The 18,400-nt window shown below is 34.9% G+C and overlaps 1 protein-coding gene across 12 annotated transcripts in view; it reads right to left on the bottom strand.

The window, feature by feature from the left end:
* LOC123554376 (inositol 1,4,5-trisphosphate receptor type 2-like) overlaps window positions 1-18,140 on the bottom strand; it is a 184,210-nt gene extending 166,070 nt beyond the window's left edge. For 5 of the 12 annotated variants that reach the window (XM_053548145.1, XM_053548142.1, XM_053548134.1 and 2 more), the window contains exons 1-4: window positions 17,680-18,137; window positions 14,654-14,724; window positions 12,496-12,620; window positions 3,044-3,130 (exon numbers count right to left, since the gene is read on the bottom strand). In XM_053548145.1, coding sequence (XP_053404120.1) covers window positions 3,044-3,130; window positions 12,496-12,620; window positions 14,654-14,724; window positions 17,680-17,765 — 369 coding nt within the window. In that variant the 5' untranslated portion in view covers window positions 17,766-18,137. Of the gene's footprint in view, window positions 1-3,043; window positions 3,131-12,495; window positions 12,621-14,653; window positions 14,725-17,679 lie in introns of all 12 variants that reach the window. The other 7 variants (XM_053548146.1, XM_053548144.1, XM_053548141.1 and 4 more) reach the window with 4 other exon arrangements.
* Window positions 18,141-18,400: the final 260 nt, after the last annotated feature.

The raw sequence follows: 18,400 nt of genomic DNA on the forward strand, positions 1-18,400 counted from the left end.
TTTACAAAACATTTTGACCAATATCACATTGGCATCCACCAAACCAGTATGATATGCAATGCATGAAAAGTTACTAGCACAACACAGAGGCTAACAAAGGTTTTGGTTTGAATTCCGTCAATGTTTGCCTGAATCAAAACTTATTTCTACCATTGCATTTGTTTGTATTTTTATTATTTTTTATGAAATTTTTAAAATTATGTTGACAGAAAACTCGGAGGTGATTCTTTTCCCTGAAAAAAAAAGTAGAGGGGTAGGGTAGAGCATTTTATAGATAAAAAAAAGACCTTATTTCATGGTAAACGACAACTGCATATAATTTAGATAATTTTACATTTCATAAAAAATGCATTCTGGTGACCTTAGCTTTTATTTTCTGTTTTGTATTCAATAAAAATATGTCTCATCCATAATCCACTAACTTATCTATTGTTTAAAATATTCAAACGTCTTTTGACCTTAGGTCAAAAACAAAGACCTCTTTTCAAATATAAGATTATTTATCAAACAAAACAGTGCAGTCATTTAATAGGGCTAGACTTATAAAGAAATATGTATTTAAGAGTTTATGGTTGAAAAAGTCTACCTTAAGCTCATGGGAAAAGTGTGTTACATGATTAGAATTCACTCTAAAAGGTGAATACTCCAAGATTACACGACTAAATTATTATTTAGTACAATTTTTAAGGAATGAGCTCAGTAAATCAGTAGAAAATGTGCTTCTGTAGTGAAGTCGAAAGAGGTCCAATGTAAATAGATCTTAATTTTCCCATTTTTTGTACAAATTTGTGTAGAACTAGTGCCTTAATCATGCGTTTTCACTGCTAGAATACATTCTGCATGAAATGAGACGTTTTCATGTTTATACACCCCTTATGGCAAGTTTTGCAAATCGGAACCGAGAGTAGGGGTTTATTGTACGGACAAGAGCAAATACGCATCATTTTTAGGGTAGCAGACCACAAGTGTCTGGCATTTCACTAGAAACAATTAGACCCCCTATTTTCTTTTCATTTTTTCATTTATTTATGATAGAACTTTCAAGAAAAATAGGTGTAGGAAAAAGACAGTGATGTTCTATAAAGATATGTAAATACAACTTGAAGTTGTCGGTTTTTTATATGAAACAAAGAAGGACTTGAACTACTGACCTTCAACCTTTGAAACAGCAAAGTCACTTAAATCACATAAATATGAATTAATGAAATATGAAGTTAAGTACTGGTAGATATTGCCTATCTTACATCAAATTTTTACTCTAGAAGTAATGCTTTAAATTTCAGTACTATGTCCACAATTTTAGCAGGTTTACGACTGTTTTTTTCATAAACTAATTTTACCTAGAACACAATAGAATCTCATTAGTTTTGCTCCTTCTTCAGTTATGCAAGACTTCCAATTAAATCACATACTGAACAATGTGCTATAAGTGAAGTTCTTCATAATTTTATGAGCATTTTGAATCTAACTCATGAATTCCACTACAGGTCTCAAAGAGTTCAAGCAGTGGAACAAATTCTACTTGAAATCCTTTAAGTTTTGGTCAGTGAATGGGTATGGGTTTTCTGGAAATGTTTCCAAACTTTCTTTTATTTGCAAGCTCAGTTTTATAACTTTTGACCCTGATCAAATTAAGCATGACTGGAAATTTGTAGCACACATTTGCGCACATTTGAAAATATATATTTTCTATTGTTCCAAAACTAAAAGAATAATGCAAGAGAAAAAATAATGGTATATTGAAAATCAAATGATTCAGATATTTAAACAAATATAGACATAAAATGACCCCGCATATAAAAATGTACATATATTAGGGCCGATTATTCCATACAACTAAGGCAAGGTAAAGTTTGTCACCTTTTTATTACCCCCACACCCTTATGTTTTTCAGAAGACCTTCTAATCCAATATGGCAATAGCGTTCTAAATAATTTAATACTATAATAATGTCACACCACTGAAAGCTAGGACAGTAACCAAAACTAATGTAAATAATTTGTAAATCCATATGCAACCCACTGACACGACAAAATACCCCTAACAATACCTCTGGTTGCGATTAAAAACAATCAAGGTCTTATATCTTGCTGTATCTTATAAACGGGTCAATTAACACTAAAAGTGCATTATCGTAAAAGAAAGGCTTTGACATGAAAATGACTGGTTCATTTAAGTATCTTTGTTGCAAGTTTTCAAAATTTACAAATTTAGATAAAAGATTAATTATTTTGGAAGATATTGTTTAGGAGTAGCTAAAGGTTAATTATATTGGGCAGAACTTTTAAAAATGGTATTTCGTGCATGTGACTGTCAAAATTAAAGTCAAATTCTGTTTCATTACATGTTCTCCATATGCAATTTTTGTATTTCCTTGCAGGTACAGAAAACCATGTGTTTATGAGTTGCATTAATTAACAGCCTAAAAATGACAAAGTACGATACAGTGAACAGTTTTCTTGCCGACCATTAGTGGGGAAAGACATGGGTATATGGGTAGGAGATCCCCTTATCTTTTCCCTGTATCTTGTAAATGGGTCAATTAACATGTGTGCATATTAACGTCATAATTTGACGTCAGAGTGCATAAGCAATTTTTAATCTATAATATCTTTGAAAATATAACAATAATATCTAACATGACTGCCTGAGTAAGGCATTTTCCCAACTATAAAATTTTCCTATAAAGTGCTGGGTTTTCCATTCTATGCTGCCCCCTGGGTTTGGGAAAACCTTGACTTACATTATAGGCAGTCATTTAAGATCCTTTAAATCTGAATAGGATATTACATAGAAACTGTGTTGTTATGTGTTCACTACAGACAGAATATATCTTTGCAGCTTGGAACTCTCTTTATTCAATTGCTAAGCAACATAAATTAAATTGTCACATGTAACTTTTCTTTCACAATCTGACTTCTTTCCTGCCTACCTTGAGCTATAACATTCCTGAAATTTCTTTTCACTGATGTTTTTATTAATTGTGGCTGGTTTAAATATGAGGAACTTTCCAAACATTTTCAAATTTAGTTATCTTATTTACCTGAATAATCTGTCCATACAGAAGTTTTTTGCCTTGCTGTCTTTTCTGTTCCTGCTCATTGTCGTCTGTTTCTGCCTTGGCCGCCAACTGAAATTTACACAGTATATAGGTTATTTCAGTTTCTCATGCCTATTTTTGTTACAGGGGTTATATAATAATTGATTTTTTATTGCATAACAGATAGGTTCAGTTTATTTTTCTTTAAATTTTCAGGTCAAGACAAAGCTTGCCAGAACTGACTATATCATAGTAAACAAACAGATTGCCTTTGGACTTTCAGTATGATACTGATTTTTGGTAGTACCTTTCTGCCATACAATATAGTTAATTAACATAATACCCGTTTTTGTGATACTAGAATCTCATCTTAAAAGCTATCTACTAGCCTTGACTTGAACATTTATTGACATAAATGTATAATAAAACTGGTTAATCAACAGAACACTAAATTGCCTGATAATTAACACATTCTCAACTTTATTACATGTATAATGAACTCCAACATTTAAAGATTTTAGATTTAAACTAATGACCTGCCTAATCATAGGTAAGTTGATAATCACCTGCAAAGTGCCAGCCAGAAAAAATCACAGCTATTCTTTATGTCATACTGACAAAATAAAATTGGTTTGTCAGTGATTAATATTGGATATCGGTTTGTACTGAATTGTCCTTTTTGTTTGTTCCTGTTTATAGCCTTTTTTCAACAATACATATGTATACTTTGTTCAATTGAACTTGGAAAATTTGAATTCAGCTCATTGTCAGGTCCCGGCAAACTCCCTATGTATGATGTTTATTGTTTGATGGCTCGCACTGCCGACAACACAAACAAATTTTGCTGGTCCCGTCCACTTTAAGTGAACAAAGTTTAACTGTATTTCATTTATGTAAAAGGAGGCAGTTAATCTAACAGTGTTCCTTGATTCTGTACTAGTACTAACCTGTTCTCCACAAGTTAATTGCCAACTTCTCGTGTCTAATCAGAGATGAAGGACAAAATGACTTCAGACACAATGTCCTTTTTCAAATCATTATGGAGAACAAACACCTTGCCCTTGGATCGAGTTGACAACTGCACAACCCATAGCTCTGTGCTCTCCCTTTTGAGCTAAGCAGGATGGAAAAACTGTAACACTATTGAGTTGGGTTTATAAGAAAGCCAAAATCTGGCATCTTACCATCAAAAAATCTGATATCTTTACCCAAGCATTTCTTTAGTTTTTCATAATTTTAAACTGCACTAGGGATGCTGCATTCCTTTTGTTTAAATGAAAATTCATACTTTTTTAAACTTAGTCTGTTACTGAATATGAAATACATCAGGTCAGCATGCAATGTCTTGACCAATATAATTACCACAAATTTGAAGGAGGTAAGATAATAGTATATTTTTTGTACATTACTATAATTAGTTTAAATGGGTTTTTCATACTGAACACCACAATCACTTTAAAAACAAAAGCTGTCTCCATAGGATGACACATATACCCCGATGGCACTTTGAATGAATAGTTATGGCCAATGTTAGAGTTTAGGATCTTTGACCTACGGAGCTGGGTCTTGCGCGTGACACGTCGTCTTACTGTGTCACACATTCATGCATAGTTATTTTAAAATCCATGCATGAATGACAAAGATATGGACCGGACACGCCCATCAATGCACTATCATGAAAAATGACCTTTAACGTCTAAGTGTGACCTTGACCTTTGAGTTACAGACATGGCTCTTGTGTGTGACACATCGTCTTACTGTGGTACACATTCATGCCAAGTTATTTGAAAATCCATCCATCGATGACAAAGATATGGGCCAGACATGCCCATCAATGCACTATCCTTTAACATCTAAGTGTGACCTTGACCTTTGAGCTACGGACCTGGGTCTTGCGCAAGACACGTCGTCTTACTGTGGTACACATTTATGCCAAGTTATTTGAAAATCCATCCATCGATGACAAAGATATGGACCGTACACGCCCATCAATGCACTATCCTTTAATGTCTAAGTGTGACCTTGACCTTTGAGCTACGGACCTGGGTCTTGCGCGCAACATGTCGTCTTACTGTGGTACACATTCATGCCAAGTTATTTGAAAATCTATCCATTGATGACAAAGATATGGACCGGACACGCCCATCAATGCACCATCCTTTAATGTCAAAGTGTGACCTTGACCTTTGAGCTACGGACCTGGGTCTTGCGTGCGACACGTCGTCTTACTGTGGTACACATTCATGCCAAGTTATTTGAAAATCCATCCATCGATGACAAAGATATGGACCGGACACGCCCATCAATGCACTATCCTTTAATGTCTAAGTGTGACCTTGACCTTTGAGCTACGGACCTGGGTCTTGCGTGCGACACATCGTCTTACTGTGGTACACATTCATGCCAAGTTATTTGAAAATCCATCCATCGATGACAAAGATATGGACCGGACATGAAAATTGCGGACAGACCGACAGACTGACAGACAGACGGTTCAAAAACTATATGCCTCCCTTTGGGAGCATAAAAAAAATTAAACTTTCAGGAAGAATTTTCATAACATTTAGGGCAAAATTCATATTACTTGGTTTTGGGAATGCCTTGGGTCCAATTTCTGCTCGAAAACCCACAAATGATGACCCCCAAATATAAAAAACATAAAAAATAATTTAATCAGAACAATGGCTGTACAATACAAAATTATACAATCAGTATTCATTATCTTTGATATATCTCCACTATATCAAATGTTAGTATCAAATGATTTTTTGTTAGATTTATTTTGAAATATCAGTTTTGTCTTATCTTCTGCAAACAATAAAGGCATTCAACTAAAAAGTCATTAAAAGTTATTTTTCACTATGCTTTTCATTCCTCTTTTATAAAAATTATTTTAAGGCGGAATAGTGTAAAGGTCAATATTCTATAAGCATGTAATTCTATATACAGTACTGTGAAGTCATTAATTTTTGTGGGGACTAATTTTTAGTTGATTTTATGATTGCGTCAATCAACTAAATTTAATTCTAACAAACAAATAAAATTACCATTCATTTTATCTTTGAAAGCTGGAATCGGTGAAATACATTGAATTGAATTGAATTGTTTAGACATGAAGAACAAACATTCAAATGATCCAGATAAAACAATTGCGTGAATAACGTCCATATAAAGCAGTTATTACATGTGTCCAGAAACTGGTCCTGCCCAGATACTGCTTCCCAACCAGTATGCCAAGATGATTAATTAAACATTAAGTAAGTAAATCCTAACCAGTGGAGCAAACATGTACTATCAAATACCCTTCTGACCCTAAATTAATTTTATCTCTTATTTATCAGAGATTTAGATTGTTTCATATATCATCTCATTCAAGAATGAAATATTAGAAACAATAGCACAGCAATCGGGAGCAATATACACCCGAAGGTATGACCATTGACTACTAAGTGTGACTTTGAACCTGAAGTGAGCTATCCAAAACATGCACATCATCCGGATGTGGTGAACATTTGTGCCAAATTTGTTTAAAATTCTTCAAGCATTTCAAGAGTTACAGAGTGGACACGAAACAAAGTCATATGACCTTTGACCCCTAAGTGTGACCTTGACCTTGAAGCGAGCCATCCAAAACATGCTCTCTGCATGTCCTCTTCATGTGGTGAACAACTGTGTCAAGTTTCTTCGGTATCTTCAAGGGGTTATAGAGTGACACGAAATTACTAACAGACAGACGGATGGACAACTGCGTCATAACATAATACATCCCTTTCTAGTGTATATAAAAGAAGAAATAGATAGATAGATTTATTCAGGTATAAGATCATATATACAATTTAAAAATACAAATATCGCATTAAGTAAGATAAGTTTTGTAAGATATTTAAAACTAAGCGGACAAATTCTAAAACTAACATGTGACTTACATTCACATAATATTGCTCAACATAGATAAAAAATACGAATAGATAGTTTTATAAAAGTTATAAACAAGAAACGCGGCAATGCCACGAAAACAAGGTTTTCAACACTTTTCATAAGAATAAAAAAGTATACTGAATCAAAGTGCACCACTTTAAAGCACAACCCTAACCCTATCCCTAACCCTATTTTTAGTAACAATGACCTTGACCTTGATCCCAGAACCCCAAAATCAATCCCAAGCTACAACTTTATATAAGTTTTCTATACACCAAGTATCATCATGATAGCTCATTCCTAAGTTAAGTTATTGACCGGAAACCCTTTTTCTATTTTAGGTAACAGTGACCTTGACCTTGACCCCAGAAACCCCAAAATCAATCCCAGCCTTTGTCTTGATATAAGCTACATACATACCAAGTTTTATACAAATATCTTTACCGAAACAAAAGTTATTGAACGGAAACACCAGTTTGACGCCGCAGCCCTCCCATCCGCCCGCCCGACCAACGACATACCCCAATCTAATAACTCAGGTTTCCAACGTTAAAAAGACAATGATTTTCTAGTTTAATCGTGCTTCCTAAGTTATTCTCCGCTGATCTTATACCAAGGATAACCCACGAAAGTAGCTTGAAGAGCACTTATTTCCAATGGGGTCCTTGACTCATTACGGCACCGATTTAGTTAAATGTTAAGTAAAAAGAAAAAAAACATCAGTGAAAAACTAATACGCGAAAGAAGAATAAAATAAAAAGGAAGTACAAAAGAGAATTATTTTAGTGAGTACCTCAGTAATATCAACTAAAGTTTAAATAACAACTGAATTTAAAAACTAAATATTAATATCTTATAGCTTGGCTTTCCTCAAGTTGTTTTTAACTGTATTTGTATCATTGTTGGTAACAACTCCTATAATCATGAACTGTAAGGATAAATTTGAAAATCTAGATGCTTTAATATTTAGTATATATCTTCATTCATGGTGGTGGATGGATAGCTCAGTGGTTTGCACACTGGCCTTCCAATCCTGAGGTTGGGGGGTTCGCTCCCCAGCAGCTACTCGGGAATTTTCAGAAACGCTTTTCAGTGTTTCCCACCCAACTAGAGGTATACTGGTCAGCAACCCAGGCAATCCTTGCATGTATCAGTGCTATACACTGGGCACGTTAAAGAAACAGGCTGTCTATTCGTAACGAGCTAGGCTAAATTAGCTGGACAAGCCTGTATCTGATTTCTGATCTCTCTGTCGGGGGGGCTTTGTCTCACTCTGTCCCTCTAACCGCCTCGGTAGCCTAGTGGAAGAGCGTCCGCTTCGAGTGCTGGAGGTCGTGGGTTTGATCCCCAGCTGCGTCATACCAAAGATGTAAAAAAATGGTACTAGTTACTTCCTCGCTTGGCGCTCAGTATTAAGAGGGTAGTGCTAGGACTGGTCAGCCCGGTGTCAGTATAATGTGACTGGGTGGGGTATCATGTCACGTGTCTGCGGCGTGATATTCCAGTGAGGCAGCACTATAAAGTTGGGCATTGTGCTCACTGCTACAAGTAGACACCGTCGTTTATATGACTGAAAAATTGTTGAAAAAGACGTTAAACCCGAACACACATACACACACACACACACACACACACACACACACACACACACACACACACACACACTGTCCCTCTGGTCAGATCGCTCTGTGTCTGTACTAGTAGAGGATGAATTATGCGCCCTGTGTGGCTGCATTTGAACTATGTAAAGTGCCTTTAAACGTGAAATTGATCATGAAAAGGACGCTATATAAATCTGGTAGAACAATAATTCACAAATTTGTTTTGTTGTGTTGCCTTAAAAATGACACCTCTCAGTTTGTAATAACCTAGATAAAATATCCATAAAATTTCACTTTATGTTGCCTTACAGAAGAAAAAGGCCTGCTGTGTACTCTTGCTGTGTACATACAGCGTATATGATGCGTACATGATGTGTACTGAAATCAAGGGCTTTAAATAGTACGCAGGATATACACCGCATATACACCGATAGTACGTTTGTAGTACACTTTTGACATGCAAATGAGCTCTGCCGCGTACTACTTGCTGCGTACATGCTGTGGACTACATAGTACACAGGATGTATGCTGGAGGAATTTAGTATGCGGGAAATAGTAGGCAGCATATGCGCGGCACATACACTTTTCACATGCAAATGAGCCTGCGGTGTACTACCCCTGCGGTGTACATGCTGTGTACTCCTGCGGCGTACATGCTGTGTACTCCTGGCCGGAGTCCTGCGGCGTACATGCTGTGTACTCCTGCTGCATACATGCTGTGTACTCTTGTGGCGAAACTGCTGTGATAATGTAAATTCCTTACCCCACCAACTTTCGTATGCAAATGCTGATCATTTGGACAGAAAAAAACAGAAAAAAGTGACATGCATCAATAAGTATTTACCCTTACCAAAATAATGTAGATTGATGTTATCAAATAAATTAGTATGCTTTTCTTCATCCACTTTTCAATGAAATAAATCAATTTTTGTAGCATGTAATTTGGTAAACATTTGAAGAAAATGGCGTAACTGCATCAAAGGGAAACAACTTTAATGCAACTAAATATAAGTGTTATGATTTATTATAGATGATGTGTGCGTAGTATGTATTTATTTTGATTAAAATCCATCTAAGAACAATCTAGGACTGGAATTATATAAGCATTTATACACTTCTACGTCCGTAAAAAGTAGCGCACCAAAAAATTTTGGATTGATTTTTTCCAATGGCGCGAGCGCAATTAGCCAAAAACGTTCTGGAAATATACAAGCGGCAAATCCGATGAACAACTTTTTAATTTGGTGAGGCCTTAATGTGTTAACATAATGAGCATTAAAGCCTTTATAAAACATGATAGAATGGTGTTTTGCTTAAGAGTATTCAAATAACAGTGAGAGCTATTAATTCTTCTCATTCCGGCGCTGTTGAGGCATTATCTTGGTAATTATTTCATGTATTACAAAATGTAATGCAACCAAGTTCAAATAAGGCTTTTCAATTATCCAAGTTAGAAAGCTCCAGGATTAATTCAAAATGAAAAAGAATATATTTTTACACTGCATGCAAGGTGCAGCTCAGAAATCACTAAGATGTAAGCTTCACAAATGAACATTGCAAACAGTTTGGTAAATTTTCATTGTTCAGAATACCGGTAATCTGAACTATTCTATGCTATTAAGATAAAAGTTACTCGGAAATCAAGTTCTTGCTTCCCAAAAAAAAAAAAAAATGTACAAATCCTTCCTGCATGAAGTGTACTTCAGACTTTTACCTAAAAAAGTTCAAAGTATAAACACCAAAAGAAAATGAACAAGTGCCTCCCGCGTATATGAAGTTTACTTCAGACTTTAACTTATAAAAAAAAAACTAAGTATAAATGCCAAAAGAAATTGTACAAGTCTTTCCCGCGTATATGAAGTGTACTGCACAAATTTCAAAGTATCTGCGGTGTACATGCAGTGAACTATTTTCTTGTACAAGTCCCTCCTGCGTACATGCAGTGTACTCCTTAAATTTTCAGAGTCTGTGCTGCGTATTTGAAGTGTACTAGTGACCTCCTGTGTACATGCTGTGTACATGTCGAAATAGTACGCGGCATGTACGCGGCATGCGGTGTATGTAAAATGTACTACTCTGGCGTACTACTGTGTTCGCGGCAAATACACAGCAAATACGCAGCATGTACGCCACAGAGGCTTGCTTCTGTAAGGGTTCTTTTGATTTTGAGAGTTCCAGATCTGTTATATTTTATGTATTTCTGAATCTAAATACAGTTTCAAATCCATTATATTTCACGGAACTTTTATTTGAATACATTTTCAGATCTGTTATATATTTTATAGACTTTTAGATTTAACACAAGGTCTATACTTTTGATTCACTTAAAAGTTAAATATATATAATTTTCTCAAGCAAAGTAAACACAAGTTTCTAAAGACTGGCAGTATTTTTCTGTCTAGGATACCTTTAAATTATTATCATTTTCATAATTTGTAAACGTCTTTCTGCACAGTCATGTAAAGCAGTCACAAATAAAATATTGACCTAACTTCGATATTGTGCCGCTGTTTCAGAAGATTGTGAAACACTTAAGGTTTTGATAGTGAGAGATTTTTCAATTATAAACCAAACATATCTATCTATGATAACATGCAAGGCGATAAATCGGGAAGTGTTATTTGCAAAATACAATCAATATTTCACAATCAAAAGTAATTCATAAAATGTAGCCTTACAAAGAAAATAACGTATAAACATGACTAAGTAAACACAGAGGGAATACTGCGCAATGTTCTTTTTGTTTGTTCTATGCATTAGAAATTTAAATCGTGAAATGAACTCGGTTCCTATTGGTTTGTTTACAAACAGAACATTGTAATATGGACATGGTCAATGATCAGAAAGTTTCTATTACCTAACTTTCGAAAAGTGTGTAAAGATATTTGAAAATATGATAGAAATCCAAATAAAAGAAAATCTGACTTTCATTTCAAGATCCTGCAAGCTCATGGCTATCATTAAAAACATGCATGATGTAGCAGACAAGATGTTAGCCACTTTGAGTCTTGAAACTGACTGTTCAAATCCAGTCCAGTGGTTCTTTTCCCAAGACTACACATTACAGAGTAATAACAGATGTCAAGTTTTATATTAATTTTCTTTCAAGCGAAATATTTTTCATTCATATATGCATTTTTCTCCAGTTTTTCTTTTGCTACTGATATTACAAAATTCTATACTGAAATATTTAGATTCCATCACTGACACTAAATCACTATTTTTACCAACTTGGTAGCCAACTGGTAAGTTTGATCCTTGGCTGCATCATTGCATCATACCAAAGAGATGATGCCCCCTTGTTGTTGGTCAGCACACAGGCACTGATCCAGTTATTTTTGTTTTCAAAAATCCTTTTTTTCACACAAAATTAATGTACTTTTATACACTAGTCAAATGAAATGAAAAAGCAATGACCAAAATGATTCTGTGTCCGTTCTTTTTTTCATTTGACTAATTTATAAAAAAGTACATTTGTGTGAAAAAAAAAGAGATTTTTGAAAACAAAACTACACTGGACCTGTGCCTGTGGCTCAGCATTAAAAGGGAATCTGGCTTCTCCTCATCCTTGTGGCGGTGGATTCCATCATGAATGAGGAATGAATCTTACAGAAATTCTTACAAATCTTATCAATATTAACCCTTAGCCTGCTAGTGGCAAGTGTTTCTGCCTTTGCGACCAGTGCAGACCAAGATCAGCCTGCACATCCGTGCAGTCTGATCATGGTCTGCACTGTTCGCTATTCAGTCAGTAAATTTTTAGTAAACACCCCTTCAAATGTTAAGTGGTACTGCCCAAATTAGAAGATGGACCAGTCCATTATAGAAATTTAGCATGGTAAGGGTTAAATAATATAAGCTGTAAAACTTGCTTCACAACCGACCTAAAATACATTGGTATAAACTTATACATCTCAAATGCATTAACTATTCTACCTGTGCCTGATGGTGCTGACTTCTTAATGCATAATTGTTAGGATCTTCTTCAATCTTTGACTGGATCTTTCTGTATGTTTTGTTTAGTTTGTACCTGTTGGCTATACACACTTCAAAAGACAGCACTGAAAATAAAGAATGAAAACAAACACCATTTAATGATTTAGAGGATCTAACAGAACATTCTTATTAAAGGAGTAAAAGGAGAAATAAAGGCCATTTTACATATACCGATACACCAAACTGAAACAGCCATGCTTGACAGTATGTAGCCAGTTAAAAAAACATTTTAATTATTCATTGGACAGTATAAATGGGGCAAGAATTTTGAGTCAAAGAACTTATATAATCCCCATTAATATGATGCTGAACAAGATAACTAACACACAAGAACAAGAGGGCCATGAAGGCCCTGTATTGCTAACCTGACCTATTGACCTAAGATCATCAAGATTTACATTCTGACCAAGTTTCATTAAGATATGGTCATAAATGTTGCCTCTAAAGTGTTAACTAGCTTTCCCTTTGATTTGACCTGGTGACCTAGTTTTTTACCCCACATGACTAAGATTCGAACTTGACCTAAAGATCATCAAGATTAACATTCTGACTAAGTTTCATGAAGATACAGTCTTATACTGTGGCCTCTAGAGTGTTAACAAGCTTTTCCTTTGATTTGACCTAGTGACCTAGTTTTTGACCCTACCACACCAAGATTCAAACTTGACCTATAGATCATCAAGATAACCATTCTGAACAAGTTTCATTAAGATAAGGTCATAAACGTGGCCTCTACAGTGTTAACTAACTTTTCCTTTTATTTGACCTGGTGACCTAATTTTTGATTCTACATGACCCAGATTCAAACTGGACCTTAAGATCATCAAGATTAACATTCTGACCAAGTTCCATGAAGATGCAGTCATAAATGTGGCCTCTACAGCGAAACAAGCTTTTCCTTTGATTTGGCCTGGTGACCTAGTTTTTGACCCCTGATGACCCAATATCAAACTTGTCTAAGATTTTATTGAGAGTAACAGTCTAACCAAGGTTCATTAAAATTAGGCCAAAATTGTGACCTCTAGTGTTTACAAGCTTTTCTTTGATTTGACCTGGTGACCTACATTTTGACCCCAAATGACCCAATATCAAACTCATCTGTGATTTCATTGAGGGTAACATTCTGACCAAGTTTCATTAAGATTGGGCAAAAAATGTAACCTCTAGGTTGTTAACAAGCTTTTCCTTTGATTTGACCTAGTGACCTAGTTTTTGACCCTACCTGAGTGACACAGATTCAAACTTCACCTATAGATCATCAAGATTAACACTCTGAACAAGTTTCATTAAGATATGATCATAAATGTGGCCTCTACAGTGTTAACTAGCTTTTCCTTTGATTTGACCTAGTGACCTAGTTTTTAACCCTACATAACCCAGATTCAAAATGGACCTTACAACCTTGACAGCTTTGACCCACATGACAGAGAAGCATGGAGACTGGGTGTTAAACAATCTAGCCACCTGCTGCCTACCCTAGTTACTGGGACACCTGCAGCAGTTGACAACACAGGATATGTTGATGATGATGATTGACCTGGTGACCTAGTTTATGACCCCAGATGACCTAATATCAAATTCATCCTAGCTACCAATATTACGTCCAAGATTTTATTGAGGGTAAGTTTCTGACCATGTTTCATTAAGTCTGGGTCAAAATTGTGACCTCTAGAATGTTAACAAGCTTTTCCTTTGATTTGACCTGGTGACCTAGTTTTTGACCCCAGATAACCAAAAATATTGAACTCGTCCAAGATTTTATTGAGGGTAACATTCTGACCAAGTTTCATTTAGACCAAAATTGTGATCTCTAGAGTGTTAACAGTCAAACTGTTGACGACGGACACAGGGCAATCACAAAAGCTCACCTTGAGCACTTCGTGCTCAGGTGAGCTAAAAATGCTAAGCATTAAGAAACAAGAGCACTGCTAGTAAGACTGTCACAGTGAATGAGTGTATTAAGTTTCTTTCAATTCCCATCAGTGACACTCAAATACAAGTTTAAATGAAAAACTTAACCAACTCTGGACACTGAGAACATGGGTCAGTGCAACAACTCTACCTACTCTTCAAACAGTCAAGCTAAAAATTTACTTACAATTCTGGTCCTTCACATCAGGCTTGACTTTATCTTGTTTGGAACCAACAGCCACTTCATTGTGCACAGAACTGTAACATATTTAAAACATTATTAAATCAGGAGCAAATGCAGTGGACCAGTGGTAACATGTTTGACTGTGGAACCACAGGTTTCTAGTCTAAACCCACACTTCTCCAACAGAATTACCAACAATAGCAAAAAAAGACCTATGTTTTCTGCCTGGCATGCTTAAAAACCTGGGGAAGCCTCTGGAATTGCTAGTGACTGTAAAAAGAGATTAAGTACCAACAACAGTATAAACAGTACATCATATCACAGAGTAACACAATGGCAGCAATCTTGTAAACATTCTATGGTTCCTTGGTGAATTCCTCTGAGCCATGCTCAGTCAAATTAGTTGGTTGTGTCACAGATTCATCATTTTCCATGGCCAGTTATAGATTGCATTCTAATGCACGAAGGTGCCCAGGAAGGAACATTACCTGTATTTTTAGAAAAAAAAAATGCTTCAACTTTTCTGACATACTATGTTGACACCTTGTCACTCTTTATAAATCATTTTATCAAGATCTTAGAATCAGTTTTATTCATGGCAATCGTTCATTTTATATTTAGTAAATAGTTAAGAGTTAATAATAATCACGATGATGGTTGATAAAATAAAATTGCTTAAGCCCACTCATCAAAAGCATAAAGACTGATTTCCCCTTAATTAGAATGCTTATATTCCCTTTAAAACAGATAAATTTTAAAAGGAAATTACAAAATATGCTATCATGTATGAAAATTGTTGATGTCATGAAGTTGCCCCAACATAGTGTGATGTTACAAGGGCTTAATAAGTCAACTGTTTAAAACCATCAAAAAACACGATATGGAAAGAAACTTTGCAAGTTATGAACTAGAATGAAGTCAACAGTGATGCTGTAATCGTTTAGGCATGTAGTGCAGAGTGATGGTATGTACGAAAAGGCTATATCTCTTGCTACAGTAATGAGAATTAGCTAGGGGGCTCCTCCAGGATGTGCTTGAAATAGTACTTAAATGGTGGCTCTGTTTCACTTCTGAGTCTAAATTCTGAACACCCAAATAGGGTGATATCTACCATCTTTAGCTTGGAACATTATGATTTTACAATGACACAAGTGAAAATAATGATTTACAGATCATGTTCATACTATAAATATTATCTTGATTGAAAAAAAGTATAAAATACACAGAATGACAACAGCTAGAGATAATTTCTGGCATACGTTCGTGTCAGTGCGTCACCTTATTGAAGCGTTTGCCAACTTGAGGGGCCAACTTGATCACTTTTGATCAAATCAACAGATGCTTATTAAAGTATTACAATGGCGATACAGCTGGCATGTAATAAACCGATTTGGGTCCAATTTTCAAACTACAACTAGTGATTCCACAAATTCATTCCTTCCCTGTGTAGAAAATACTGATTACATTAAAAAAAACACCATAGATAGGAAGTTTTTCACAACACAATTTTTTATCTTTCTGCTGCCCATTACATACACTGGTAAAATGAGATCTCTTTCAGTTCCCACGTGATGTTGGCAAGATTTGCTCTACATACCTTTTTGCCTTTCAAGTTGCTGATCAATTTATTTTTAATTTATAGTTCTTTGCTATATTCCATTTTACAAACAGCAAAAGGTGTCACACTTACTTAAAACATTGAAAAGAAAAATTAATGTAGAAAGGACAGACCAGCGTTACAGTATGGGAAGAAGATAGAAATCATTGCCCCAGCATTGATGAACTCTAGTCTACTACATATATATGATTTAAGTTTTCTTATCAAACAGAAATAGACAGCAAATTTTACGTATTTGTTTTTTAAGAGAAGTTTTTCCATTTATTGAGTGACGAACATTAATCAGTAAAATGGTAGCAAAGTCTGCAAAACGGTGGCCAATGCAGCGGCAATGATGAAAACTGTTGCTGAATCATTAGCATGTAAAATTTTAAACATTCATTTCAGTACCATTATATAGCAAATATATAATTACTATAAAATATACATTTAGATTTATGTCTTTGTAATGTCTGAAGTTGAAAAAATGTGTACAGTTTATGCTCGAACTAGAAATGTCAATTTTTCCCGCCAAATTTCACTCCAGCATCCAAAGCGTCAGTTAACTGAGACCAATAAATTACGATGCTTACAAAATGTCATCGTCATCACCGCAGTCCACGTTTCGGGCTATCTATTCCGTTTATTTCAGAAATAATTGTAGATAGAAAAGAAAAAGGAAGAAGAGATGATATTAACATAGGCTAAAAAGAAAAAATGGCAATATATCACTTTAGTACAATTTTTTTATATTCTCCGGGGTCTAAATGCCGCTAAATTCGCATGTTGTAAAACAAATAAACCACATTTATTTGGAGTGGAATTATTGTTAGATAAATAGTAGTGTACCTGCTTTAATCAATCACTATTCATTCCTCTCTTAATTTACTTGTGGTTAATGCCATAGATATTTTAAATGTAAACTTAGCTTCTTTATTGCCTATCTGTTTATATTATTCTTATATTTATTCGCCTATTGTTGAAAAATTTGTACATTATATGTAAACTACGTCCAATGAATGTTTTCCATGACCGCATTTTAGGAGGTTATGTAGTACGTCCTACCTCGGACGTCTGAGAGATTCGAACTCGCTTTTGCCTATACATGTAAGTAATAATTATAATTATGCTGCATGTCTACCATGTGTCACTTGTTCATTCTACATGGAGTAGTAAAAAAAACACAATATTTTATTTTATAGATCTTGATTCTAGAACTACTAACAGTAAACAGTGAATTTAAACAGCAGGTCAATCTTAGTCTACTGTCTATGGAACAGGGTTCGACTCCCGACAGACAGATTTCAACAATCCCCGATTGTGCTCCATAATGTAAGCCAACAGACGCACTTTTTGTAATAATAATAGATATACATTGCTTTCATTGATGTAAAATGGAAATTTAAACCAGGTCTGCGTGCCTTTTACCTACCTGCTTTGTGAGGAAAAGACGAAGCCGTAGGACTCTGCTGAATACAGACACACTACGTCTCCTATGCACAACGTATCGTCCGCCATTTCACTATTCTCCTTCGATTTTTATTATTCCATTTTTTCCCCCCGTGATCTAGAACATTATTTATTTATCATTTCCTTAAATTTGGCACAAACAATTAAACAATCACCGATTTTGTACGTTATATTTCTCCTGTTATTTCATCAATCGATAAAAAAGTTTATTCCAATATATAACGCAAAAAAATATTCCGTTATGTAAAAGGTACTTTTTTTTATCACAGTATGTACCTTATGCCACCTTATAACATGATTTAGCTTAGATCTTTATTATTTGAATCATTATCAAAAATTAATCTCAATTTACTTAGTCGCCAATAAACATTTCGCGTACAAACACATGTTCCGTTATGAATAGACAAGTCTTCTAACATACCTATTTCTATTATCCGATCGAATCAATAGCTCAATGGGGTAGCGGTCTTAATTATTGATTTATACATGAGAAATTTTTATTTTAGTGTGTATTGTACAATCCTTGAAATCTTAAGACCATTTCGTGTGCAGTTTAAAATTACACTATGTAAAATTGCATTATGTAAGATATATTTATAAATTAACAAAATACACCAATTCGCCTTGTACTTTTTCTTTAAGACTTCCGTTAAATACTAGTATACTTTTTTAGTTTATTAGTT

This window comes from Mercenaria mercenaria, chromosome 7 (assembly GCF_021730395.1).
Source record: "Mercenaria mercenaria strain notata chromosome 7, MADL_Memer_1, whole genome shotgun sequence".
Lineage (NCBI taxonomy): Eukaryota > Metazoa > Mollusca > Bivalvia > Venerida > Veneridae > Mercenaria > Mercenaria mercenaria.